General features: G+C 44.2%; 1 protein-coding gene across 1 annotated transcript in view; it reads right to left on the bottom strand.

The window, feature by feature from the left end:
* Positions 1–26,535, bottom strand: part of Myo5b (myosin VB) — a 182,633-nt gene that overhangs the window by 66,329 nt on the left and 89,769 nt on the right. Inside the window, 7 exon segments of the mRNA XM_051201265.1 lie at positions 3,442–3,528; positions 8,395–8,492; positions 9,099–9,254; positions 20,141–20,224; positions 20,973–21,095; positions 24,341–24,481; positions 25,000–25,081. Of these exon segments, the coding sequence (XP_051057222.1) occupies positions 3,442–3,528; positions 8,395–8,492; positions 9,099–9,254; positions 20,141–20,224; positions 20,973–21,095; positions 24,341–24,481; positions 25,000–25,081 (771 nt within the window).

Raw genomic sequence — 26,535 nt, 5'->3', positions numbered from 1 at the left:
GAGGCTACAGCTTTCCCATACTTGCTCTACATCCTTGTACCTTGCATTGCTCCCTAAATGGCTCCAAGCTTGTGTTTTCTAAATTTGAGCTCCTGGTGGGCAGGGGTGTCAACACAGGTCTGGATGCTCCACAGAGAGGTATGGAGAGAGACTGTGGGAGAAGAGGAGCCTATGAAGGCAAAAGGTTGTTCTCACTCTACATAAAGCTCTCGTGAGACCCCAGAAATAAATTACCCCCTTCTACCTTGAAAACGGACTGTATTGTGCTGCAGCATCAAGTCCTGTAGAAATACAGTGGCACACTGTCACTATGATTTCACATGGCAAGGCTGAGTGAGATCTTAGCCAGTGGATCAGAGGTGGCAGGTATACCCTCACGGTCAGGGTTCTATATCCACCTGCATGGCTGCTCAGTAACCACCTGCCTGAGCTTTTTATATAATACCTCCAAACAGTTTGCGCTGAGGTAACTCATCCTCCCCCCCCCCCGTGTGTGTGTGTGTGTGTGTGTGTGTGTGCGTGCACGCGCGTGCGTACACTCTGTATATTTGGTGGTGGGGATTGAACCCAGTGCTTTATACATGCATAGAAACACATTACCACTGAGCAATACCACCAAGCCTTTTATACAAATTATAATTAACTTTTTCAGTTGCATGGAGAGTTTAGGGGATTTCAGAACACTGACTTGAGGTCACACACAGAGATTTCACAAAAAGAAAATCAGAAGCCTCTCTCATGCTCCCTCAGATACTTATGCCTACACAGAGGCAACTATGTGTTATAATAATCCCTTTTCTGAAGGGCAGCACTTGACTGATTTGAATAGTACTGCTGGGAAATATCACAGTACAAGCAAAATGGTGTTGATTCTAGAACCAACTCAATTGCTGGCTGGTGACTCAGCAGCCCACGTCCTTCTGTGGGCCTCCCTGGGAAACATGTTAGATTTAAGTATGTCTTTTCTACCCATAACACAGAGATGTGGTCATGCCTAAACATCCTTTCTTCCACAAACTGTTCTATTACAATTCCAACCTAATGTTTTCAAGGAAAATCTGGCCACAGCCCATTCGATTGATTTGTTGACCACTAATGGGTCTCAACATACAATTTTGAGAATCAGCAAACTCATAATAGCAGGACTACAATGCCCTCTTTTAGATGATGTCTTGGGAGACTAGCTAATGCAAGAGCTAGGAGAGAGCACTCATAAGGATGCAGCTTGGGATCACTCAGGTCCTCCCCCAGTTCTCCCAATGAATGGAACTGTAGGTTCTGAACCCAGGGCCTGTGGCAGCTCTGAAAGGTGGCAGAGGTGATGAGAACACACATGGTTTATGTCAGACCCCAGCTCTACTGTACCAATCAAAGGGCAATGCCAGATACTGCAAGGGCCGATGGAAAAAGCAGGTGGATCTATAATATTCTGCTCTGACCTTCAGATTGAAACATGAGACAGACTCCAAGGACACTGCCTCCTGCTTCTCAAAGAGCCTTTCACATGGCTCCAGAATTACCCTGAACAATTGCCTAAACCTTCTTGGCCTGGAAAAGCTCCTGCTGCAGATTTGTAACAATTCCTACTTTCCAGCTCAAGTGCTGATTCTCCCAGCAATTTCCCCACTAGGGCTGACACATGGGAGCTGCTTATGGTTAAGCTGTTTATGGGCAATTAACCACAGTATATGAAACTGGTCCCCCACTGCCTGGGAAAGTGCCAGGTGCAGGAAAGAGGAAGAAGGCCTGGGATACCCCCACGCTGGCTCCTCCTATCTCCAAAGAGAGGTGTCTCAGAGTAGTGGATCTTCACAAGCAGGCTCCAGGGCTGCTCCTCCACACTGCCCCATCCTGGTTGACAGCAGAAGGCATTTGGCTCACACAACATTACTAGTGTGCAATGTGACTTTGGAAGAGCCAGTGCAGTAAACTCACACTGCTGGGCAAGTGCCCAAAGGAGAGCCACAGTCTTGGTGTGGCTTCTCCAGGCTGTAGTGTAGTTCTGTGGCATAGCCACACCCAGGCCAGATCACCAGAGTCATGCATTTTGTTTGTGGTGTGTGTGTTCATGTGAGTGTGTGCATGTGTGTAGATATGCACACAAGGGTCAGAGGTTAACCCTGAGTGCCTCCTTTGAGGCACCTTACTTCTTTTCTCATTTCAATTAGAGACATAACCTTTGAACCTGGGCCTCATCAAGTGGCTGGCCATTAAGCTCTGGAGATCTGCCTGTCTCTGATCCATCCCCCCACCCAATACAGTAATGGGGTTACTGACAATACATCTGATGCCGGGTACCTGAACTCAGCTTATGCTTGAGTAACATCCCCCAAGTCTCCATGAGAGTTATTTTTAACTCAAAAAAGTTGTATTTTCTACAATAGATATGCTTTCACATTGAGAGTTAGAGAGGTCCAACACTAGGGGAGAGGATAGGTAAAACATGATAACATACATATAAAGGCTCACTCTTCTGCCTGAAAGAAGAAATTCTACCACATGCTAAATATAACACAGAACCTTAAATATATAGTGAAATAAGCAAATCACAAAGAGGACTGGTACCACATAATTCCACTTAAGATGGAGCATCTAGAGTTGACCAAAAGACAATATGTAGACAGACTTAATGTCTTTTGGTGAAAGACAGGAGTAGACAGGGGTGCAGGGGCTGGGACAGGAATGCCGTGCCATAGTGTGTATGGTTTTCCCCATGAAGGTTCCTGAGTTAGAAGTTTGGCCGCAGAATGGCAGTGTTGGGAGATGGTAAAATAATGGGGCAAGCAGGGCTAAGGGGAATTATGGGAAAGTTGTTAGGTCAATGGAACTGCACCTTTAGGAGGGACTGTAGGACCCCAGCCACTCGCCCTCTTCTTATTGGATGATGTTCTTACATCATCCTACATAACTTCGGGCTTTCAGACTAAAACTGAGACCAACTCGAAGCGGTCTGAAAATGCAGATAGTCTGTGTGGAGTACTTTGTTCGCTCAGGCATTTCATGACAGTAATGGGGGACAGACTAAAACAGCCAGCCGCTGTGAATGGTTCTAGTTTTGTAAAATTAAAGGAATTCTTGAGGTGGCTGGTAAGAATGGCTATGCGTAATGCCACTGGACTGTATACTTGAAATAGTAAAGACAGCAAACATTATGCCACTGTATTTTGTCACAGTACAATGGGGGAAAAGATGAAGGATAAGACTGAGATGTCCACTTTGTAGTTCTAGCTAGCCCATCACCTGGGCCACGTTGCACAGAAAAGCTTCCCCAACACCCGGTTCCTGTTGACTCTCGTGTTTTCAAGTTGGGCTGAAATTCTTTCTGTCAGCACCCCGTTTGGGTTTTCAGGATGTAGGGGATTTGTTGAGGGTCTGTCCCAGGATGATAGCACATACCATGGCTCTGCAGCAGCCTGAGGAAGGCTTGGGTGATGGCATTACCTGGATGGGTAGCCAGCTGCACTGATCCGAATGGTCTCCAATACTCCACAGGCTCTGAGCTGTTGCACGGCTCTCTTTGGGTCGAAGCTGCCAAGTAAGATAAATCACATGAAGACATGGTGGCAGGTGGGAGAACAAGAGAGAGAGGGAAAGCATTCCTCTCTTGTGGCATATGAAACCTGCTGCCACCAGTTGCAGATATATGGCCACACACAAGGTCGGGGTAAAGTACTGACTGAAAGATGGAGGAAGCCACATCAGCAGTCTGAAGACTGCCTACATCCTTTTTTTTTTTCTTTTTTGGTTTAGTTTGTTGAGATGGGCTTTCTCATAGTTTTGGAGCCTGTCCTGGAACTCTGTAGACCACACAGGCCTCAAACTCACAGAGATCCATCTGTCTCTGTCTCCCAAGTGTTGGGATTAAAGGCATGTACCACCACTGCCCAACAATGGATTCATTCATGGAGTTGATTCAGTGCTGGGAATTGAACCCAGGGCCTTGAACATGCTATGTAAGTACTCCACCCCACCACTAAGCTATCCCAGCCGGAGACTCTGCACATTCTTACTCCCATCCTTTTCTTTGTCCACTTGCCTCCCTGAGACACGCCCACCTTCCCAGACCCATTCTGTCTACTCTCCGGAACTTGCCCTGAGCACTTCCTTCCACAGACTTTTTAAGGGTGTGTGTGATGCTAGGAGGGGAAAGAGGAGGACAGGGCTCAGCAGAAGACACCAAAAGGCACACCTTAAGATCTGTGGGGAAGCAGGTGCTGAAGGGAACACTGGAGAATGACAGCAGGAGACTGGGACAGCCAGAAATCTTATTAAGAACCAAACTGACTCAGAATAAGCCACATTTTAGAATTTTCTCAGACTATGGCCCTCCTTGGACAAGTGATGAGGAACATACATGCCCTTCTTTCTGGCTGTCAGGGGCTCAACTGAAGCCAAGGGCTATGCTTCTTTTGTTCCTTGCACTCTGAAGATGAAAGAACAAGTCTGAAGACCCATAAGGCCCAGAACCTTGTACCAGAGAGCACAGTGGCTTTGATCAAAACCTGGTTAAGGCTGTAGGCAGCTAGCTCACCCTGGCAGATGAAGAGAAGTGGGAACTACACCAGCTCCAGGACCTACATTGGCCCACAGGATAAACCCCATGCTCCCTGACAACCCCAGTGCTCTTTTACGGCTATACAGCCTACAAGGATTTTGGAATTCCAAGGATGGAGGTGGCCTAGGGACTGCCACCCTCATTCTGTCTCTCCGTGAGATAGACTATCTATAGTTTACTCATCTTGGTAAGGTGTGACGTTCCCTTGGCCTTACCCACATCACTCTCTCATGCTGTTTGCCACACGAGCGTCCCTCATGAGTCATCAAACTGGCAAAGGGTCCCGAGATTGCCTGGATTCAGCAGGTGTTTTCCTGGAGTCTGATGTCTCTAAGCTGTTACTGCATTATCAGGTGTACTGTGACTCCATTAGGTCCTAGGTTTGAGGATTCCCACACTCTCCTTCAGGCCTGTTCTTGTTTCTACCTCCTCACCTCCCTCACACTGCTTACCCTGCCCCTATTTTCTGCTGCACCCCTGACCTGGCATCTCCAAATTCTCTTCCTACTTCCTTCAGCTCTACATGAGATAACTTCAGGTCACTAGCAACATTATGTATATAGGGGACAACTCAGTGTTGAATTTTACATGTCTTGATGAGAACAGTCACTCTATGACTTAATTTCCTCTTGTAAGGACCACAGCTCTGTAGTGGAAGAGGCTTAGTAGACAAAAGGAACCACCGAGCACCTAGGTGGAACCTACACTTTCCCATACCATGCCCTGAGGTACTTATGTCCACTTGGATCTGCAGCACAGTTCTGGGATCTGGCCCTTAATTGGGCCAGAAGAGGCCTCTTAGGACAGGAGCTCTGTTCACAATCCCAGGAAAGCCCTCAGGCCCAGGTTCTGTTCCTCTTACCTCTAAGGCAGTCAATGGATGCTCTAGGGTTTTCAAGCATAGATGCGGGACTTTTGTCCCGGGGCTCCATATCTACTACAGCCCTTTCCTCTGGGCTACCATCTAGAACTCATAGGGGTTGCCTGCCTCTGCCTCTCAAGTGCTGGGATCATGAGCCAGGATGCTTAGCTGCTCCTTCATTTATTAAGAGGGCTACTCTTTGTCTCTGTGGCACACATCTTTCCTCACTCTTGTACCATCCTATATAATGCTTTTTGAAAATTCCTTACTCCAGCTCTGAGACTAGGCCTTGTCTGATGGCCAGAGTATGGTTTGTGGAGTGAGGATACCCCATATACCAAGGCAGCATTGTGAAATGCTGGGAGAACAGCGGGGGTGGGGGCAGTTTTCTCATGTGCCATGCCTAGAGATGGTCTCATCAGGAAATAATTCTTCTTGAGACATGGTGGGGTTCAGTCTGGCCTTGAATTTAAGATCTTCCTGTCTTATGTGCCACCACATCTAGTCTAAGTCAAGTTATTTCTTAGCTTAGCTTTAACATCTCCTTTGGTGATCAGTTCAGCAAAATATTCTCTGCCTCAGACAGCATCAGTATCCCATCCACAGCCCCTGTGTGGACTACCACAGCTGGAGGTCTCCACTGACAGCTGGGACCACTTCAGGCAAGACATGATCTCTCGTCTCATTTCCCTCACTTACTTAGTGGGTGTAGAGAGCATCTGCCCACCATGGCTCTTAGACTTGCTACAGCAGTCACAGAAGGAAAAGGAACTTTCAAGAGAAAAATCACCAAGACAGGACAAAGAAGATGGTGCACCCTCCTCCTTGTCCAGGGAATTGGGAAGCCCGGATCCTTCTGTGTTCTAATCTTATCACTACCCCACTATGGTATGATGAGGAATGGAAAACCAGTCTTCCACTTTCAATATGGATGATAAGTAACTCCTAACTGTAGACTAAAAAAACCCACCAGGCACAGGTGTAAACTGCTGAATGCCAGGTTTACACTTCACTGTTCTCAAACAGTGCAGGAACAGCATGGCCTCAGGCTGCAGACGGATAAGCCCGCAGCTGCAGCTTCTATAATCATCACTCACTACTCTATCAACTTTGCACAGGCTATAAGATTCCAGCTACTTCCCCAGGATCTGCAGCATCCCTATAGTCTCCTCTCAGCAACCAAGACCCTGAGACCAGTTAGTTAGTAACTCTCACCAGGTCCTCTACCAAGTAATTCTAAAGTGACACCCACCCTGGACCACTTTCTCTCTGAGAGAGGACAGTCACTTCATTGCTTCACAGTATTTTTCCAAGTCAGTTCTTTCCTCCAACTATGTGGGTTCTCAGGATTTGAACTCAAGCCATCAGGTTTGGGGCAGGTGTTTTTACTGGCTGAGACATCTTGCCCTTCCTACCCCCATAATATTTTCATAGAATTGTTGATAGTCAGTCACTTCTGTGACAGTTATTTGTGACATGGAAGTCCTTTAACCAGGGGAGAGAGGCACAATTTCAATGCCATTCTACCTGTCATAGCCAAGTGTCTAATGAAGAAGAAATAAGACAGATGTTTCTTGACCAAAAGCAGAGGGGAAATACTTTTATACAAGAAGTGCTATCAAAAATATACAGGACAAGGGGGCTTAATGGGGGCTATTATGCTCCCTAGGGAACACTTAGTAATGTGTATACATATTGGTTTTCACATTGATGGAGATGCCACTAGCATGTGGCAGGTAGAGGCCAATGATGCTTCTAACCTTGATATCATGTTCAGGACAATTGTTTATGACAAATACTATCTGATACACACGATTGTAGCGGTGTCTAGCCAGTGAACCTGCAATGGTGGCCACACCCTTTGGGCATGGCTTCATTATTGCTAAGGACAAAACACTGGAAATAGGGATATATATATATCTATATAGTGAATTTTGTTTCTAGAATAATGTCAATAGTTTATATCACCATATATAGTGCTATATATGTATAGTGTGTGTATGTATGTGTGTGTGTGCCATAAGTCAGCTGTGGGTGTTGTTCTTCAGGTACCATCCACACTGTTTTTTAAGGTACAGTCTTTCAGCTGGTCCTGAGGCTTGCTGATTAGACTACTTTGGCTGTGGCTGGCCACTGAGCCCCAGCGATCTACCTATCTCACATCTCCAGTGCAGGGAATACAAGTACCCACCACTTCACATGGCTTTTTTATGTGGGCCTGGAGACCAAACTCAGGTTCTCACACTTGCAGGGCAAACACTTCACTGATCGTGTTATTTCCCAGCCGATAATAATAATAAACAGCAACACATTTAAATCATATAAATTGTTATATTTCTTACTGGTTAATTCTCATTTATTATCTCCGTGTGTGTGTGTGTGTGTGTGTGTGTGTGTGTGTGTGTGTGTTTTCAAAGTCAGGATATTGTAAAATCATAACTAATTGACAAAGGAAGTAAAGATCAGCTTGGAATCAGCCAACTCTGGTCCTGGATTACAATTGAGGTTTTCTGCCTTGGTTTCAGTCTCTCTTATTCTGTTTTATTATCATTCTCTGCTTTCCCCTTCCTTTCTCATCCTCTTTCCCTCAGGGGTGTTGGTGGTGGTGTGTGGTGGTGTGGTGTGTGGTGGTGGTGGTGTGTGTGTGTGTACACTAGGCCTTGTAGAGAACCTGGCATTTAGTGAACACCGGTCTTTGATGAATGGACTGATGGGGTCACAGTTGGCTGGAGCAGAACAGGCAGCAAGTTCCATTTCTCCTCTTCTAGGCCTTGGATGCTGCTCTGCCCACCAGCTCTTTCAAGCCAACAGATCCAGGTGCAGAGGTATTCCCAAGCATGCCTTGGAAATGTGGCGGAAGGGAAGCAAGCAAGCAAGCAGCATGCCCAGAGAGGGCATGGTCAGCATGTAGCCCCATGGCTACTGACTCTGAGGCAGGATAAGGGGCCTGGTGGGGCTACACCCTGCTGGCACTTACTGGAAGGGGAGCTTTTCATCGTTGGGCTTGATGCATCGGACGTAGTGTGGCGTTGTGGCATTCAGGGTCTCCATCAGCAGGGTTAGGGAAGTGCGGAACTGCAGAGGTAAAACCAGACTTTGGTTATTTTTAATATTCTGTTGAATGCACTGTGAAGAAACACTAAATTTCCAGTGACAGCAGGAATCACTTTTATTATGGTGATTAATTCAGAAGGACAGAATAAGGAAGACATTCAGTGACCAACACTTGCTGTGAGTAAAACTGAGGCCTTCCATAGTAGGGCTCTTCAAAATAAATGGGGGAGACTACTCCGTAATGTGCCTAACTCTCACTGTCAGGGGAGTCAATGAGATAAAACATGAGTGCTAAGAGATGAGAGATCTGCCTGTTGTGTGCTAGAGGCCCACTATCCCTGCATATGGGGAAAGCGGTTATATAATGCCTGTACCCAAACATGCAGGAAACAGTGGGGTTTGCATGAAATGTTCAAATTGGCAGCCCCTGTGAAATAAAAGCAGGTGGGATTACCAGGGCTTTGTCTTTGGAGACATACTAGAAAGCAAGCACTTCAGTTGGACAATCCCTCCCTACACTACCTGGAGACCTTTAGTGGGACCCTGTTTCTAGGCCCCTTCCTTGTTCTGTAAGTCCCTACCAAGCCAGCCCTGCTACACATGCCACAGGCCTGGGACAGGACTGACCTGGAAGCCCACAGATTTCTTGTGCTCCTTGTTGGAGACCTTCATGGGGGGTCTGGAAGATCGAATGTTGATTTTTGAAGATGATCGATTTTTAGCTGTGTTGGTGGCAGGAACAGAGTCCTTGTCATCTTGGAACAAGTCAGCCACTAGTGGGAACTAGACATAATCACAGGAAGAAGGGTGAAAAGGAGATCTCTTATAGTTAAATGCTGTTTATATTCTTCAGAAACAGTTAATATATACTTCTGAGAAATGAAAATACACATCTATACAAAACCTTGTGCACCCATGTTCGTAGCAGCATTATTCATAAAACCTACAAAGTACTAATGGGTCAAACGACAACCATGGGATGAATGAATAAAGACTGGTACATCAATATAGTGGAATATTATTCAACAGTGTAAAGGAATGAAGTCTTCACACATGCTAGAACACAGCAGAGATGAACTTTGAAAACATTATGCTAAATGGTAAAAGCCATGCATAAATGAAACAGAGATGTGAGACTGTTTGAAGCATTTAGACAAGAGAAAGTGCCCTACTGGTTGTCCAAAGAGGGAAGGGGGTGGCAGGTATTAAGTGCATTTTTTTTTTTTTTGAGTAATGAGAACATTCTTGAGTTTGTAGCATGTGACTTGGTTGGCTTGTTCACAGAACTATTTGTAAATGTTAACTGTTTTCTAATACTTATTGTTGAATTTTGCAATGCTGTTGGGCTCCCCTGAGTCCTGGGTTGAGACTGCATCTACTATAGAAGATTGCTACAGGGATGCTGTTATGTGTTCCTGTGTTAGGGTGACAAGGTGCTAATGGCACAGACAGCATGTCCATCAAGACTCTCAGCCTGATGAGGACATGTCTGCCCTCGATCCCTGAGTAAATCAGTGCTGGACTAGCACTGTGAGGTCTCCAATACACACCTGACAGTAGAGGGGAAATGAGTCAACCTCAGCATGCTGAATCTCACTAGAAAAAAGGCTAAAAGGCAATGCCTCAGACTGGGGGTTCCTCTAATCCATTCTTTAAATACCACTTAAATTCAATAATCCCTCTCCCCTACCATGTCTGGATGCCTGGGCTAGCACGTCTGAGCCCATCACCTCCCAGAAGATACTGCTGGTACAGTTATTAAACTGCTTTCCCTGTTCTTCCTGATGGTAAGCCTTATATTCCTATTCCTCCCTTCCACCTTTGTTCACTGGGCTCATCTTACCCCAAAGACCCTACCTTCTATTCTCTCTACATGTCTTAAAACCTGTCTCTCTAGGACCAGCTCTGCATCCCTTTTACTTTCTCCAACACATTTTACCTGCTCCTAAGTCTGTATCTCATAGGCCTAATCTATAGCACACAGAAGCCATCCTGGCATATATGGGCCTAGAGTACTATTTTTGCTGAGCCCACAGTATTCTTGCTGTTCCCAACACAGAGATAAGGGCAATATGAGATGCTCACTACTTCATCTAACATCTAGACATTATCTACTTTTAGTATTATGTTATACATACAAAATCAATAAAGATTTCCCACTAGGAACACCCCCAGAACTCAAAGAGGGACGTTAGACAAGGAGGGGAAGCTCTGTCCTTAAAGACAGCATCTTCGCATCAGGATACAGGTCCTATGTGGCAGAGACAGAAGTTCACACTCTGATCCTGTTCTGCAACAAATATCCCAGGCCTTCTGCGACAACAGTCTCAGATTAACAAGTATTCATCAGGCACTTAGAGGACAAAAGCAGGGTGTCATGGCAATAGCTCAGGAAGTGACAAAATCATATGACAGGTTCACAACCCACAAAACAATTCAACAGCACATTCCATTAGTCCTTCAGTGTTTTCAGAGTCTGCATTCTCTACTTTTCCTGTTGCTAGGATAAAATACCCTGACAACACCACTCTACGAGAAACATCCATTCAGACTCACAGTTTAAGGATCCATCCTGGCAAGGCCACTGAGGGAGGAGTTTGAGGTAGGTGGTCATGTGACATTTACAATCACTAAGCAGAGAGACAAATGCTACTACTCAGGTAGAATTCTTCTTTTTATTCAGAGCAGGATACAAGCCTGGTAAGCATGGATCTCCCCACCTCAGGTAACCTAATCAAGACGAGCCCTTGCTGGCATGCTCAGAGATTAACCCAATCAAGATCATCCTTAACAGGCAAGCCCAGGACCTTGTCTGCTTGTTAATTCCAGATCTTGTCAAGCTGACATTCAATATTACCCACGACCCAGTCCTGGACTTTGTATTATAGCCTGCAGGAGGTCCTAACTCATCTCAGCCATTTGAATATGTGACAGTATCCAAATAAAGCAGCAAGATGGTGCTAGTGGCACATGAGAACTGAACTTGGGCATCAGGATCAGGTGACACAGCTTATCCAAAAGCAGGCTCTACAACACCATTAGGTAATTATGCTGAGTGGCAGGCTGAGGTGACTGGAGCATTTAACAGGCCAGTTACCATCTTATCCCCTTAGGGCTTCTTGCAACTCAGCCACACCCAGAGTGGCCTAAGACCTCTGGTCTGGAATTGGTTGTGTCCACCACACTGGGAGGTGCAGACACTGCACAGCAGGCATTCCCTAACCCCACATGATGGCCTCTGGCTTTCTTTGCATAGTAACAAAACTGGCAGACATTGTGAAAAGTAAAGCACTAATTTTCACTGGTCGTTAGGTCTGGTCCCATGCACAAAATTCCTGAGAGATCAGCACAGGTGTACCCACTGGCAGGTGCAAGGTTGTGATGGCTAATGTTCACAACTGGTACTCAAGGCTTGTCTCTTTCTTATACCAAGGATTTAAAACTAAAACAAGGGGTATATACAACTATTTTACCCTTAGTATTATAAGTTTACATTTTAAAAGTCAATTTTAGAGTCAAGGGTACTTACATTTAAGTGTTTTATAGTGCATACTTGGAAGAAACTGCCAAGTTTGTGTTTGTTTGTTTCAAGACAGGGTTTTTCCTGTACAGTTTGGAGCCCGTCCTGTCCTGGAACTAGCTCTTGTAGACCATGCTGGTCTTGAACTCAAAGAGCTCTGCCTGCCTATGGCTCCAAAGTTCTGGGATTAAAGTGTGTGCCACCACCACTTGGCTTGCAATTGGAGGTTTTAAGCAGCAAAGCTGTTTACTGTGCCTGTGAATACGTGTGTGTGTGTGTGTGCGTGCGCGCGCGCGCACACGCGCATGTTTGTGTGTGTATGCCTGTTTGCTCTTCCCTTTTACCCTTTCATTCCCATAGAGCCAGCCACGAGAAGCACCTTAACTTTCAGTTTTTTAGCATAGTGGTTTGTGTGCCAACCATCTTTACAGTTCACTGGCCTAGGATGTCTAAAAGCACCAAACAATCTGGCCTGGGGAGCTGTAGACATATAAGTTTGTGTAGCACATGGGAGGCCCTGGGTTTGATTGCCAGCATCACAAAGGTAAAATGAATGAATCAAAGTATAAACCAATAGTGCAAGGTCAAAGACCATCTATTGTGAATAGCTCAAGTACATTCTTCTGGCTGTAACAGACTAGTGACAATTAGAACTAGAGGATGTGATCACATTCCTTAGCAAAATGCTTCAAATCCTGGCCCAGGGTTTTGAAATCTTCAGAATATGCAGAACCAAATATTTACATAATAGGAAATAAAGGGATTCCTATACCATTGCTGAGGACAATGTTGCCAAGCAGGTGGCTTTGAGGGTGCTTCAGAGACACAATTATAAAAATTATTTGAAATTTTATCTGCCAACAGATAGCAATTCTGCACATTTGCATTGGGTTTTCAAAGTCATAAATACTCTTTTGTCTGAGATATATTTGCATGTCACTAACATAGTAGCGTTACTTTTACTAGGCATTAAATTCTATGTGCTATCATAGAAATGAAACCAATCTTTCCTGATTCCCAGATATCCAATCCATGCTAGGGCTGGTTACACAAAAGTGAACAGAAACAAATACAGCCTTTTACACATAAGGAGTTCATGGTGTAGCATGGAAGGCATGACTACCTGTCTTCTCTGATGGCTTCCACCCACTGACCCATACTTCCTTTTTAGAAGTCTTTTCAGCGACATGGAAGTTCCACATCCTGCTAATCTTTGTTGGTTTTCAGTTCTCCAGGACTCTTCACTGACCCAGCTTCTGGCCCCTCCCTTTCCTGCACTGCCTTCTGCAAGATCCTCACTGAGGGCTCTAACACAAATCCCTAGCAGACTCCTTCAGGCCTGAGTCTTCTACTATACCTCAACACTGGCTCTCCAGTCCAGAGCCTTTCCCATCACCATGATCCCTAGTTCCAACTGTCTGCTTTATATCTTTCTCCTTCTCTAATGCCACAGAAGCTCCAAATTCAGTATGGATGACAGTATCCTCACCCACTGACTTCTGAAACTGAGGGTAAAGACCATGCCCCATCTCATCTCATCAGGATCTGTGATAGTTCAATGCCTGACTCTTCCCTACATGAATCAGAACATGGGTGCCCTCCTTCAGCACCACCTGGGTTCTGTTGTAAATCATAATTCAAATGGATTTCATCAATAGTTGGAGCTTCCTCTCAATGTAAACCTTATCTAGAATCCCCTTGTTTAAACATCTGTAGGTCCTTACTGTTCTATGGCAGAAAACTACCATGACCTGCTGAGAACATAGGAATAGAAGGGACAGAAGAGATTGTAGGCAGGTGACTGCCAGCCTCTACAATTCTACCAGAGTGCCCAGGCATACTTGAATAAGGGAAGATCATTGCTCAAAAACTTCTACAGGGAGATAATGGGTGGCTAAGTGTTTGTAGCAATGGTAAGGGTTATTGAGCTGTGTAATTACACTATATGAGAGATCTAGTCTATAGAAGTCTTTAATAGCTTATGTGAAAAAATTTGTTAAGTCCTATAGTTGGGAATAGATCAAAAGTCTCATGAGTAACCTAGAAGTCAGATGATTGAGAAATAAAAGTATTTTAAGTTTTCAGCTCTTTTTTCTTAGGTCAACTTAGAGATGCCAACATCAAGGGAGATTAGGATCTGCACTGGCACACTCATCTAAAAGATTTGGGGTTTGTTTCCAAATTTATGTTTTAATTGCAGATCTCTGCTACTAAGATTGTACCTGGGAAGGAGAAGTAGGCTTCATGTGTGCAGGGCTTCCTTCAGTAACAGAGTCATATAGAAAAAAAAATCTAGGTTGGCCATGAAACTCAAAGGCTAAGAGGGACCCTTATATAATCCTGGATTGTAAGCCAACAGCAAAAAAGCCAGGCAGAAAATGCCTAGCATGACCCCTATTCACTCATCTGCCAAGGAGGGCTGGGATAGACATGCACGTTACTTGGGAACGCCCCAAATAGAAACAAACCTGAATCACAACAAATATCACAACTTGATAAAGGACTCAACAAAATTTCCACACTGCTAGTTGAAGAAGAAACTCCAGGTTTGCTGTGGGAGGTACTGAAAGCCTGTGTTGTAAAGAAGACCAAGAATGGAGGTCCCTCAGTTCTTCCTATGACAGCCACTGAAATGTATCCCACCAAGGCTTTTACACAAACTGTTCCTTTCTAACTCAATTGCAGTCACGGCAACATATTCAGATAAACCAAACACATTGCTAATCCTGTTTGGCATTTATGTGAAATATCCCCATAGGTACTGGCTTTTCTCTGCCATTCAAGCCTAGATACAGACTTTAAAGACCTGAGGCAAATCTATTTGCAAAGGGATTAAGAGAGGTATGAAAACACCTTTTAAAGTCTGACAGTCTAAGGAAATTTCAATTGCAGCTGTGTGCACACTGTTTCCTTGGAAACCACACTATTCATTCGTGTTTATAAGACTATATTGGAGATTTCCTTTCAGACAGACAGGTGATACTGGAAGAGGACATAGGAGAACAGTTTGATCAGGAGGTTGTCCTCAAAAACTGCTGCAAACACACACACACACACACACACACACACACACACACACACACACACACACACACAGCACTTTCTTTTCAAGTACTTCTTTCACTTTGGTGGGAAGGGGGTGAATGTTCAACATATAAATAAAAAAAATATTTAATGGGCTTTGAAAGACTCAGCCCCACCTTGGAAAAGGGAGGCAACACTATTTATCAACTGAAGTTCTAATCTTCTTATTATCTGACACATTTTCCAACAGCCAGGGTATTGGACGCCAAGCATACTGAGGAACACGTGTGTCATAATGCATAGTCTCAACAAAGTACTATAAAGCTTACACCCAACAGTAATGAATTTTAAAGCAAACCTCGATGGGGGTTTTTAATGTCAACTTGCTACAGATTAGAATCACCTGGGTAGGGAAATTGTTCTGACCACCTTAACTGATGTGGCCAGGTGCACTCCAGTTGTGGGCAGATGTACCCCAAATTGTAGGCAGCACCTCCAGATAAAAATGGCCTTTTGCTCACTTGGCTCTCCCTCCTGCCAATGAGTAGATTTGCCCTGTTGCTGCTGCTTTCTTTGCTATTTCAGATCACTGACTAAGCACTAGTGGCAGGAATCCTTCAGGGTTGTGGCTCCAGACTGAGACTACAGAGGCACCTAACCTTGTGGACCAAGTTCCAACTGGGTTCTCGGCCCTCCTGGTGTCAGACAGCCACTATGAGGGTCCTCCAACTGCTGGGGCCCCAGCCTCAAGGGAGGATCTGGTCCAGGTTTTCAGCTTCTTGAGAGTGAGAAAACTTGTTACTGTTTTACAAATTCTTTTATATATACATATCACTCTCTCTCACACACACACACACATGAGGACATTCAGACACATGAACGAACACACACACACACAGACACACACAGACACACACACACACACACACACACACACACACACACACACACACACACTTCACCGGTTCTGCTCCAAAGAACCCTAAGGCACACACATTTGTTCCAAGTGGAACATTAGACCTCAGTCTGAGGGGCTTCTCTGCTATGCCTGGATCCTGGGGATCACCAGGCTCAGTGGAGGTGCTTTGGACAGACTCTATAACCTGTACTGTACTTTAAGTCACTTCTTGGAGGACATAGAGTGGAAAGACAGTGTTACTTGTGTCCATCCAGACCCATGGCCAGGTTGCCTGGCTCACACTGACATCAATTTCCAAATGAATAGTTGTCCCTCTGACCTACACATTGTGAGAGAACATCTTCAGAGGAAAAACACTGTCCTTTTTAGGACTGCATCCCCTGAGCCTCCCCTACACCAAGATAATCCTTTCCTTAAGCATAACAGTTGGGAGGGAAAACTTGCTGTTCTTAGTATTAAAAGGAATGAATGTTTTAATGCTGGGTTTTAAAGAGGCCTTTCTTTGCTGCGTCCCTATTTATAGCTCTGTAATAGCTGAGAAGCCATTAGCTCCATTCTGCCTCTTCATAGTCTAACAGGCTTCCCTAATCGCATTCTCCTTGCTTTATCCCAAGTGTGCTTTCTGTGATGGTTCCCTGGCTGGTGGCAGGGGGGACTCCTCTGTTTCACACCACTTAATCACTCTCAACAAGGTGATAATTTCTTATCAGGTATGCCACATAAAGGATAAAAGCCAATAGGATTCTCATAAAATAAAAATACATGAAATAAAATTATGATTTAAACAATGATTTGAGAATTAGCTGTGTTTAGAGATTAAAACTTATCTTTAAAAAGTAAGCTTTACATTATCCAGTTGGTGTCCTAGGGTCTTAAATGTTTCTAGGTCTTTATTATTTTATTTTTGGTTTGCAGTTCAAACCTAAGTCTTGGAGGACTGCTACTACAGCTAAACATTTTTTAAAAATGAGCATGGCTTAGTAAAGAAAGACGTGTAAGTGTTCATAATGACAGATGCACTAGGCATCAGGCAGAGCCTGAGAGCCCAGTGCCCCTCTTTGCTGTGCAGCAGCATCTGTGCAGGCTCATCTGTAGGTTCTGGTTGTGCACACGTAGAGGAGGCAACATGGCCATGGAAAGCCAGAAGTGTGGTAGTTGGGTTGGGGCAAAACAAGGGAGTCTGTCATTAAAAAAAAAAAAAAATAGCACAGACTTTTTTTTCCCCTTCAGTTTAACAACTCTACAACTGTTGCACATACCAATTGAACAATCAATTTCACTTGAAAAATAATAGCAAACTACCAAGAGTTATTTACAAAAGGAAAAGCCTGTGTGTATACATATGAAGGGATGGCCAAGACACAACGATATGTACAAAAGCAGAGGGGAGCAGTTTTGCATATTTTGATTATTTCACCCTTAAAAGAACACACCAGTGTGCTATAATGCAGACTAAGCACTCAACAGAAGATGGCTCATGGAATGGGAGAGGGGCCTTGTATATAACTCTGTGATATTTCAATTTTTATCACTAAATTTCTAATAAAAGTCCAGTATGTTTAACTTAAGACACCATCATGTGTAGAAAAGAGCAAGAGCACCATCCTTCCCACGGCCTGCTTTCCAGCCCAGCTCTTGACTGGCATCTGGCAACTTGGATTTTGGGTGGGTTTTCACCATTCCCTGATATGACTGCTTCACTATTTCTAATTTGGCTGTGCAAACAATTTCATTCATTGGTGAGCATCTGCTTTTCTCGTGGGAGTCTGAAGGTTTACTTCTTGCTAGACCAAGAGTGCCAGTCCATTGGCAAACATCCTCTTAAGTACTATTGCACTTGTCTCTGTGGAGGAACCCCACACACCTATGTGATTCTCCGGGAGAAGGGTTTTGGAAGCTTGCACCTGCTGTATCCTTGATGCTCCCCTACACACCTGTTCTTTGCTGAGTTTGCTTTGTGTTCTTACACTGTAATAATTGTTACCCTAAGCATGACCACATTCAACTTCTGCAGGTCTTGGTAGCAAATTGCTGACACTGAGGTCTCCAACACACTCTTCTATAGAACTTTCTTCTTGACCTCCACACTCCTGCATCACAATCACACACATCTTTCTGCATCTCACATGTTAAGTACTAAATGCATTTTCTCACTTGACTAAAATCTCAAAGATTGTCTAGATGTGTCCATATATGTTTCTATATACCTAACTATTCAATGAAACTGTTAAATAAAATTAAGTGGCAAAAACTGCTCAGCTAATAATACTTGCCTTGCCAGATAGTTTTTCTTCTCTTCAATTGTGATTAGAGAATACTTTTCTATGCTCCATCCCCATTATCATCAATAATGGAGAAACTCCTGCTAACCACCATGAGCTAAAGATCTAGACATTAATCTGAGATCAAACTCCAAAACACTATGCATGTTTACAACAATCTGATTGTCTCTGCAGTTTGTTCCCTGATGTGGATATATGCTCAGATGACAAACAATGGGCTGCTGCTGACTCAAACCCTACCCAAATCCCATCTTTGACCTGATTGAAAAAGGGTTCACCTGGCCTTAATCGCCTGGGTCAATGCTTCTGGCTGCTCTTTCTCCATCGCATCATTTCTCTCTATTGCAGTCACAATTCTAAAGCTTATCACAAAGAGAAATTACTGTCATCTCTTCAGTGTTATCAGGGCCCTGCAGTGAGTTTGGTACAATGTAGTCTGGGAGAAAGGCTCCTAAATCCTGCAGAGTGGTCCTGGATGTACTGAAGGGCCGAGGCTGGCACCACTGTCTATACCTGCATCAGCTGTAGGTGCACTGGCCCCTTTTGGCTGCAGGCACGCCCAGGCTTCTTGTCCTTCTACTATTGAGGTCTCTGTTCCCTTTATATTTCCTGTGTGGATGCTTATCAGCTCAGCTCATCTAGGGACAACAAGAATGTAGCTTTGCTCATCTCTGAATGAAAAGAGTGGGTTGGTATGGTGACTCACAGGAAAGTGCTTACAAGTATATAGTGAGAAGTGCAGATGGACACACTATCTGCATTTCTTTGCTACGGTCCTGAAAAAAGGAGCAGATGAAATTTTGGAGATAATAAATATTCCAAAGTAGGTTTAACTGTCCTTGAAGTTTCACATTTTATTACTGTGATGGCTATTCTTGGCTGTCAACTCAACTACATCTGGAATTAATTAAAACCCAAACATTTAACATACTCATGAGGGATTTTCTTGATTGGATCATTTGACTTGGGAAGATCCACCTTTAATCTGGGCCACGCTTCCTAGTGGCAGCCTATATAAAGCACATGGCAGAAGGAAGCTCTTGGTCTTTGCCTGAGTGTCCTCACTCTCGATGGAAAAGTCTATTCCTTCATTAGTTATTAGAGCCTGCTTCTTTGGGATTCTGACACATACTGAAGACCAGCTGAGACATCCAGTGTCATGAACCAAACAACTGTTGGGTCCTTGGACTCTCTCTTTGGAGACAGACATTGTCAGAACAGTCATGTAAGCCATGCTAATAAAATATTATAGCTATTCAGTCTACCAGTCCTATTTCTCTAGGGAATCCTGACTAATACAAGTACATTCAGGTTTTGTCCTTTAGATGGCCGAACAGAAATGAAGTACACAAACACTAGGCTTGGGGTGGTTCAAATCGTCTTATGTATGCAAGCAGAGGAAGGAAGGCAGGTGACTTGAACATTAGCGAACCTTTCAGCATAGCTTTACTCCTGTATCTCTTCCTGGTTGTCAGCTGTCTTGCACCTCCCATGAGCTTCATCTGGGGTTGTCTTTCCTAGCTTTTCCCTCTTGGAATTGAAAGATGCCTTCTTCCTGCTTTGTCCCCTCACAAGATGTAACAAAAAACACTTCACATTGCTACTGCCCCATATTTCATAGTGGGGCTCATAGGAACATAGCCCATCCCTTATCTGTTGGTTTATATTATTATTTTTTCATTCTTTAGCACCAGCTAAAACTTGCTATGTAGATCAGACTGGCCTTGAGCTTTCAGTGATCCTCCTGCCTTTATCTCCAGAGTGCTAGAATAACAGGCATACATGACCACACCCAGTTCCCGTATGTCTATCTTTTTAAGGTGCTGGGGATTGATCCCAGGGCCCCGTGAAAGTATTCTAACATGACTAAGCAAGCATTCCCCCACTGAGTGACTTCACCAGCCCCACTCCCAGTGTTCTTTACCTTGCTGGCCTTCAGGATGTTGATCTGTTCTTCATATACCGTATCCCTATTTTTCTCAAGAAAACCATCGGAAAGGTACTCCACCTGAGCTCATGGCAATAAAAGAAAAAAAAAAAAAAAAAAAAAAACAGTCTTTCAGGAGCCTTAGCAGCTTCTTAAGCAATTTCATCTCATCTAGTAACATTTTTCTAAAGAAGCTGAGAGTAAACGGAGACCCACAGATGTCCCTGTTTAAAATGCAAATCCATTATGTCGAGATTTACACAGAGGAAAATGCCATCTTAAAAGGGAATTCCCATGAGAGAAAGCTTTTTTAGGCTCCATGAATGCAACTTCTCAGCCAGTGTCCCAGATGCATTGAATCAGGATACGCAATTACACGCACATTACCACCTAAGAATTTGGTTGAAGTCCACTTAGAGATGTTCAGTGTCTATCCCCATCACTGGGATCAGTCAAGCTACTCCAGAAAGAGCCCAAACATGTAAGAACCTTGTCTTCACTCCTCCCTCTGCTCAGGCTCAATGACAGCAGCTCAATGACTCCTAACTGCTCCACTACTGCGGTTGTCCCAGGAGAGCAACCCTCAATTACTACCTGATGTTTATGTGAAAGGCAACTGTGATAGCATATGCTTAGCTTGTATCTAGTCTTGACAGTCTGGTATACTAGAGTTGGGGTCAGGGCAGGCTGAGGAAGCAAAGTGCAGAGGGGAATCTATCTACAACCCCAGGCCACTGGAACTCACAAAGGCCATTTCCTTAGCCTGGGAACCCTTTATTTTTCCTACTGTGGGCCTAAAATGGCCTAGGTCAACAAAAAGGACAGATACCTTATCTGCAAAGTGGATGACAATGAAGGCTGTGTTGGACATGCGTGGTTTCTGGAAGTGCTGGCTGTTGGAGTGCCGTTCGTAGAGCTTCTGGGCCCAATTCTGATCAGTTCCTTTGGGGACCTGCAGAACCACAAGACCAGTAACAGTGCCTCGTGAAGCAGAACAGAGTAGTGGCACATCATGGCAGGGGGTTGGAATCGGGATTCAGCTCTCAAGCCAGGACACTGACAGACTGTGATAAGAATAACTCAACCCCAAACTCTTAGGGCCCTGCTATGAAAGATCATTGACCTGCTGTGTGTAAGTCGGCATCCATGGGAGAATGTTGAGCCTCAAAGGACAAGCTAGGCAGCAAAAAGGGGATGCCCAAGAGAAGATGAAGATGGACACTAAGGCCACAGGGGCAGAATCCCATCTGTGGAGTTGTCTGAAGATGCTTCTTCCTGCAATGCCACCCCCATTCCCTGCAGCACCATGCTCATGCTCACTTGGAAGACTAGCATAATTAACCTTTACCCCTCCCCTAGCTCATCCATACTACTGCCTTGGCTCAGCCTGTTGCCCCTTTTTGAAACCTTGCCTGGCCTTTTTTGGTCTCGTGTCTATCTTCTTTGGAATTCCTAACAATAGAACTCACACACATAGACATACTATTACAGGTCACCATCAGCTTCTGGATACTGCTAGTACATACTCTAATATACAGAGTCAGAAGACTATCTTAGATCTTTTCCCACACATCAAAGGACTGAGAATTGGTCTCTGGCCTCACACACAAAGATGCTTTACTTATTTCCTGTCCCCCAAATGTAGATCTAGCCTTAGAGGTGCCACTGTGTGACAAGTTCTCAGGATCAGCCTCTTTCTGCATCTCTGCAGATGGCTTCCAAAGTAAATAAGCAACTTGCTTCATTGAAGCTTTTACACAGACTGCTGGCTGTGCTTTGAGATTAGCTCTGTTCTTAGCCTTCATCAGAGAAGCTTCCTCTTTTTGCAGTGGGTCATGCAGTCACAATTGTGTGTGTGGACAATAAGTGACAGTGCAGTGCTCGGCTCTGAGTGGGACATCTGTATCACACACACAAACACGAACACAGGAGGTAGGGTGTGCACACCCAGCAAACACCCTGGAACAGAGAGTGTAAGTAATGCAAGTGGCAGAACTCTTGGAGGAGTGTGTGAAACAGTGATCAGTGCGGCATGGCCAATGAAATCATGAACTCACTGAAGCTCTTGTTTCCTGCATGAGATTAGGCTCATTAGCATATATAGAGGAGGGACTTACAAGTCTCTGTCTCTCTACAGGCAGTTAATGGACCCTAGGGTGAAGGGAGTCCTTTTCTTCAGTGGTGAAGGCACTGATAAACTGCCCATGTTCCAGTCAAATAGCACACACCCCCAAACAAACACACACAAACATAGATACTCAGCCATACAGGCAGCACTGGGTTCATTAGGTTAAAAGAAAGAACAAAGACAACGAAGTAGGAGGGACCTGTTGGAAGAAGAAGGGTTTTGGGGAGTGGGGAGAGAGATGGGGAGGGAATGAGAGAGGACAATAATGGGGTAGGAAAAATACAACATAGTCATTGTGCCTGCTGTTTGAATGGTCAGCGATGGCAGTGGCGTATCCAATAAGACATCACTCGTTCTGTTACCCTTGACACTCACTGACAGTCCTCAGCTGCAGACCCTCACCTACTCCCTATGAGTTATGCCAGGCTTTCAGGTCAGGCAAGATTGGAAGTGACCCTTATAGTGGCCAATTAGAAAAGGGCTTTACTCAGTAAATAAGATGTGTTCCTAAAGAAATGCTTACAGATGTGGAAACAAAGTTCTTAGGCCCTTTGCAAGCAAACCGTTTTTTTCTCCACATTCAATTTGGTGAAACTAGTATTGAATCCCCTGAGCCATGTGCCATAGGAAATTCAGAGAAAGAAACCTCTTTCTTGAAGGAGGCTATTAATTGTGTTGGACAGACAATAAAATACATTTAATTCAGCACTTTCTATAAATAATCCTTTATATTTGTCTGCTAGAGTTCTGTTTTAGAACTACCAGGTGTAGGTGAAGGAGGAGTCAGCACATAGCAGGGCTTGTCAGGACAGTAACTAGGAGCAAAAAGGAACTCAAGGGACTGGCCCAACTGGGTCACACCAAACCACAAAGAGAAGCTCCACGAAGTAAATGCTGCCATCTGCTAGCAACCAAGTCATCTTGCCTTGAAAATACACTTGAACTTCAGTGAGAAAATCCTATGATCCGATACAGTCACTAATTTAGATGGACATGAACAGTCAGAGACCAGTGATAAAGGTCACGTGTATACAAATTTTCTGACTAAGATCCACCTCTCCTATAACTCCCCATTCAACACATTTTTACCATATCAAACTCACTTGTCTCCATATCACCATACTCAGAGAGTTCTAGGCCATTCTGGGGTGTAGAGTGAGACTCTGCCCCTCAATTCCTCACTGCCAACCTCAAAATTGATACACATATGCCAGCTACAGGATTACAGGATTTGGTATGTTTCTACCTTTTTTTTTTTTTTTTTTTTTTTTTAGGGGTGGGGAGAGGTTTTTGTGTGTTTGTTGAGACAGGGACCCAATAGATAGCACAGGCTAGCTTTGAACTCACTTTTTAGTCTAGGCTAGTCTTACACTTGAGTGATCCTCTTACTTCAACACGCTGAGTGCTGGGACTATGGATGTGCACCAAGGCAATGTTTCAGAAAACCATTCTAGAAGTAGTATGCCTTTCCTTCCCTAAACACCCAGCCATACTCAGTGTTTTTCCAGAAAATTATGGGAGAACAGAAATCAAAGCAATTGGTTCTTCTCTGTCTAGAATAAGCCGTATGGCTTCCACACCTTCTGAGGCAGGCTTCTATCACCAAAGGGACCAATTGCTACACATTCATCTCCCTTCCCAATCAGGCACCACAGTGGGAGTGACTGTCAACTGCTGTTGGCACAGTTCTATTTTATATTAGGAGAAGTCCACAAAATTCAGGGGTTTGTAGATGTGGTTCTCACTGTCCTGTGGATTCCCATCATCACAGCCATCTGATACTATAAAGACCACCCTAGGAACACCTGTCTAGATGTTGGCTGTGAGAGACCAAATCCATACCACCAACATAGCAAGCACCCACTTTCTGCCACTATTTACTAGGAGAATATTATCTGCTAGTTACATTCAGTGGGTTAAAGTTTAGTAAGCATGATGGACAACCAATACTCCTTCCAGACAATCAGATTCAATTCCAGCTATGAGATTTCATTTGTTCCCTTGCATCACATAGGAGCCCTCTGCCCAATACCTAGACCTGAACCACTCAATGACAACAGAAGTATTACCTTACACTCTTCATCCAACAGGTCAAGGATACCCAGCTTTGCTTCTATGAGGTCTATACAAGGTTGATTATCATAAAAGTCAATCAAGGTCCATGGGATCTGCTCCTTCATGTATTCTTCTTGCTCCAGCTTGAATACATGCTAAGGCAAGAAGCAAAAAGCCAGGGTGAGTGCATTACAGACACACTTGGCAGTCATCTCCCCAAGCACTTGTAAAGTTCTTTGTCTTGGATGGCAGGTACCTGTCAGAAAAGGTCTAACTCACAGTTAGAGTGGAAACGGCAGAGCTCAGCTTGGTAATTCCCATTCCTTTGCAACCCTTGTCTTAGGATATTATAATCCCACATGCATTGTTGGACTCCAGCCAGTTAAAGGAATCCTGTATCTGGCCTCCAGTTCCTTAAACGCCCTGAGAGCTTGGGCTCAGAGAGAAGTGGGTAAATCAAGGGAGACCTTTTACCCTCTCCCCAAGCTGCCTAAGTCACATTTCCTCCCCGGCAATGAAAAGCCAATTCAAAAAGTTAGGAGCATCACCAGGAAGAAAGGGAGGTCCAGGCAGAGCAGAAATACACCAATCTCAGAAGAGAAGTGGCCTGGGTGTCATGCCAGGGGGATGGCGAGCCCCTGCCCTGTCAACCTAGGTCATACATCAAGCCTACCGAATTGAACTGTTGCTGGAGCTTTTCATTGGCATAGTTGATACAAAACTGTTCGAAGCTGTTAATCTCGAAGGTCTCAAACCTGCAAAGGAAAGAGTGAAGCCGCAGGTAAGATATACCATCCATGGAAGCAGTCACTGAGATTCAACAGAGCTGCCTTCCTCTTTATGTCTTCCCTATGCACACAGACTTCTGTTGTGGCTCATCAATGCTGCAGTCTTGGGAAATTAGAAGCAGGACATAGACAGCTTTGTTTATAACTGATAAAGGACTGACAGTAGGAAATTACAGGGAAGACAGACAGAAATGAGAAGGTCAGCCATGATTCTCTTCCATAGCAGTAGGTCTTTTCTTGGTGATTTTTATAAAAGAAAAACAAACACATACTTTACTCCTGTTTTTACTATTTAACTTCCACTCCAAACACATCACTGCACTATTCTTTGGGTCTGTATGGATCTGTGGGCTGATACCTGGGAATGCAGAGGTGTCTGGATTGGGGCAGACAGAACACAGGTATGTTGCTACTTCTCAAGCCTAGGACACATCCCCCAATTTACAGACGCACCTGGGAGCTGGCACACAGATGTGCCAATCCCCCATGAAGGGTGTTTGGTTCTTTCCCATCCTATGATGCTATCAGTGTTGTGACCATTTTACAGATCTCTTCAAGTTCATGATTCTTTCATGACAATATTATCCTAGGAGAAGAACCAAGTCAAAAAACATGTGTGTATGTGTGTGGGTGTGTTGTATGCAATGTGTATGTTATGTGCAGGTGTTTATGTATGTCCATGCATCTGTGCATATATGAAGAGGCTAGAAGAGCTGTTTTGTTCCTACCACTTCTCTACCTTATTCCCTTAAAAAATTCTCTCACTGAACCTGGAGCTCAGGTTGGTGGCCAGCAAATTCCAGCAATCCTGTTTCTAGTCCCAAAATGTTGGGGTTATAGTTGCTCATGTAGCCATGCCCTGCTTTTTATATAAGTGCTAGGGATTTTAACTCAGGTCCTCCTGCTTGCACAGCAAAGATTATGGCCCACTAATCCATCTCCCCAGTCTCCAGAGCACTGTTTTGTGAAAGGGAGAAACAAGCACATACCCAGAAATGTAGAAGTAATTTCTTATTTTTCTACCCTCGTCCTTGCTATAAATGAGTGTTATTTTAACACCAGTCAACGGTGTTATATTTTTAACATATTTTTATTGAGTTAAGTATACCAATGAATACAATGTTTCAATATTGCAATGCATTTTTACAAATGTCATGTATAATGTATTGCAGAGACACAGATAAGCAACTTTCGCAGATAAATGTTTTTAATACATAAAACCTACTGTGTTCTATTTAGGTCATTCTACTCCATCCCCACACCTCACTAGGAGTATTACCATATCTGTTGGTTAAAAAAAATATGGTGTGATTTAAAGCCCACTCCACAAGATGGAACTCATGTCTTATACCATTAACTGGGCTTCAAACTAGTGGCTGTCTAGGTCATAGGACCTAGGAGAAAACCTAATACCATTAATT

The sequence above is a fragment of the Phodopus roborovskii genome, unplaced genomic scaffold, assembly GCF_943737965.1.
Source record: "Phodopus roborovskii unplaced genomic scaffold, PHOROB, whole genome shotgun sequence".
Taxonomy (NCBI): domain Eukaryota; kingdom Metazoa; phylum Chordata; class Mammalia; order Rodentia; family Cricetidae; genus Phodopus; species Phodopus roborovskii.
The sequence above is the reverse complement of the archived record's forward strand: the minus strand, read 5'-3'. Positions and strand labels throughout refer to the sequence as shown.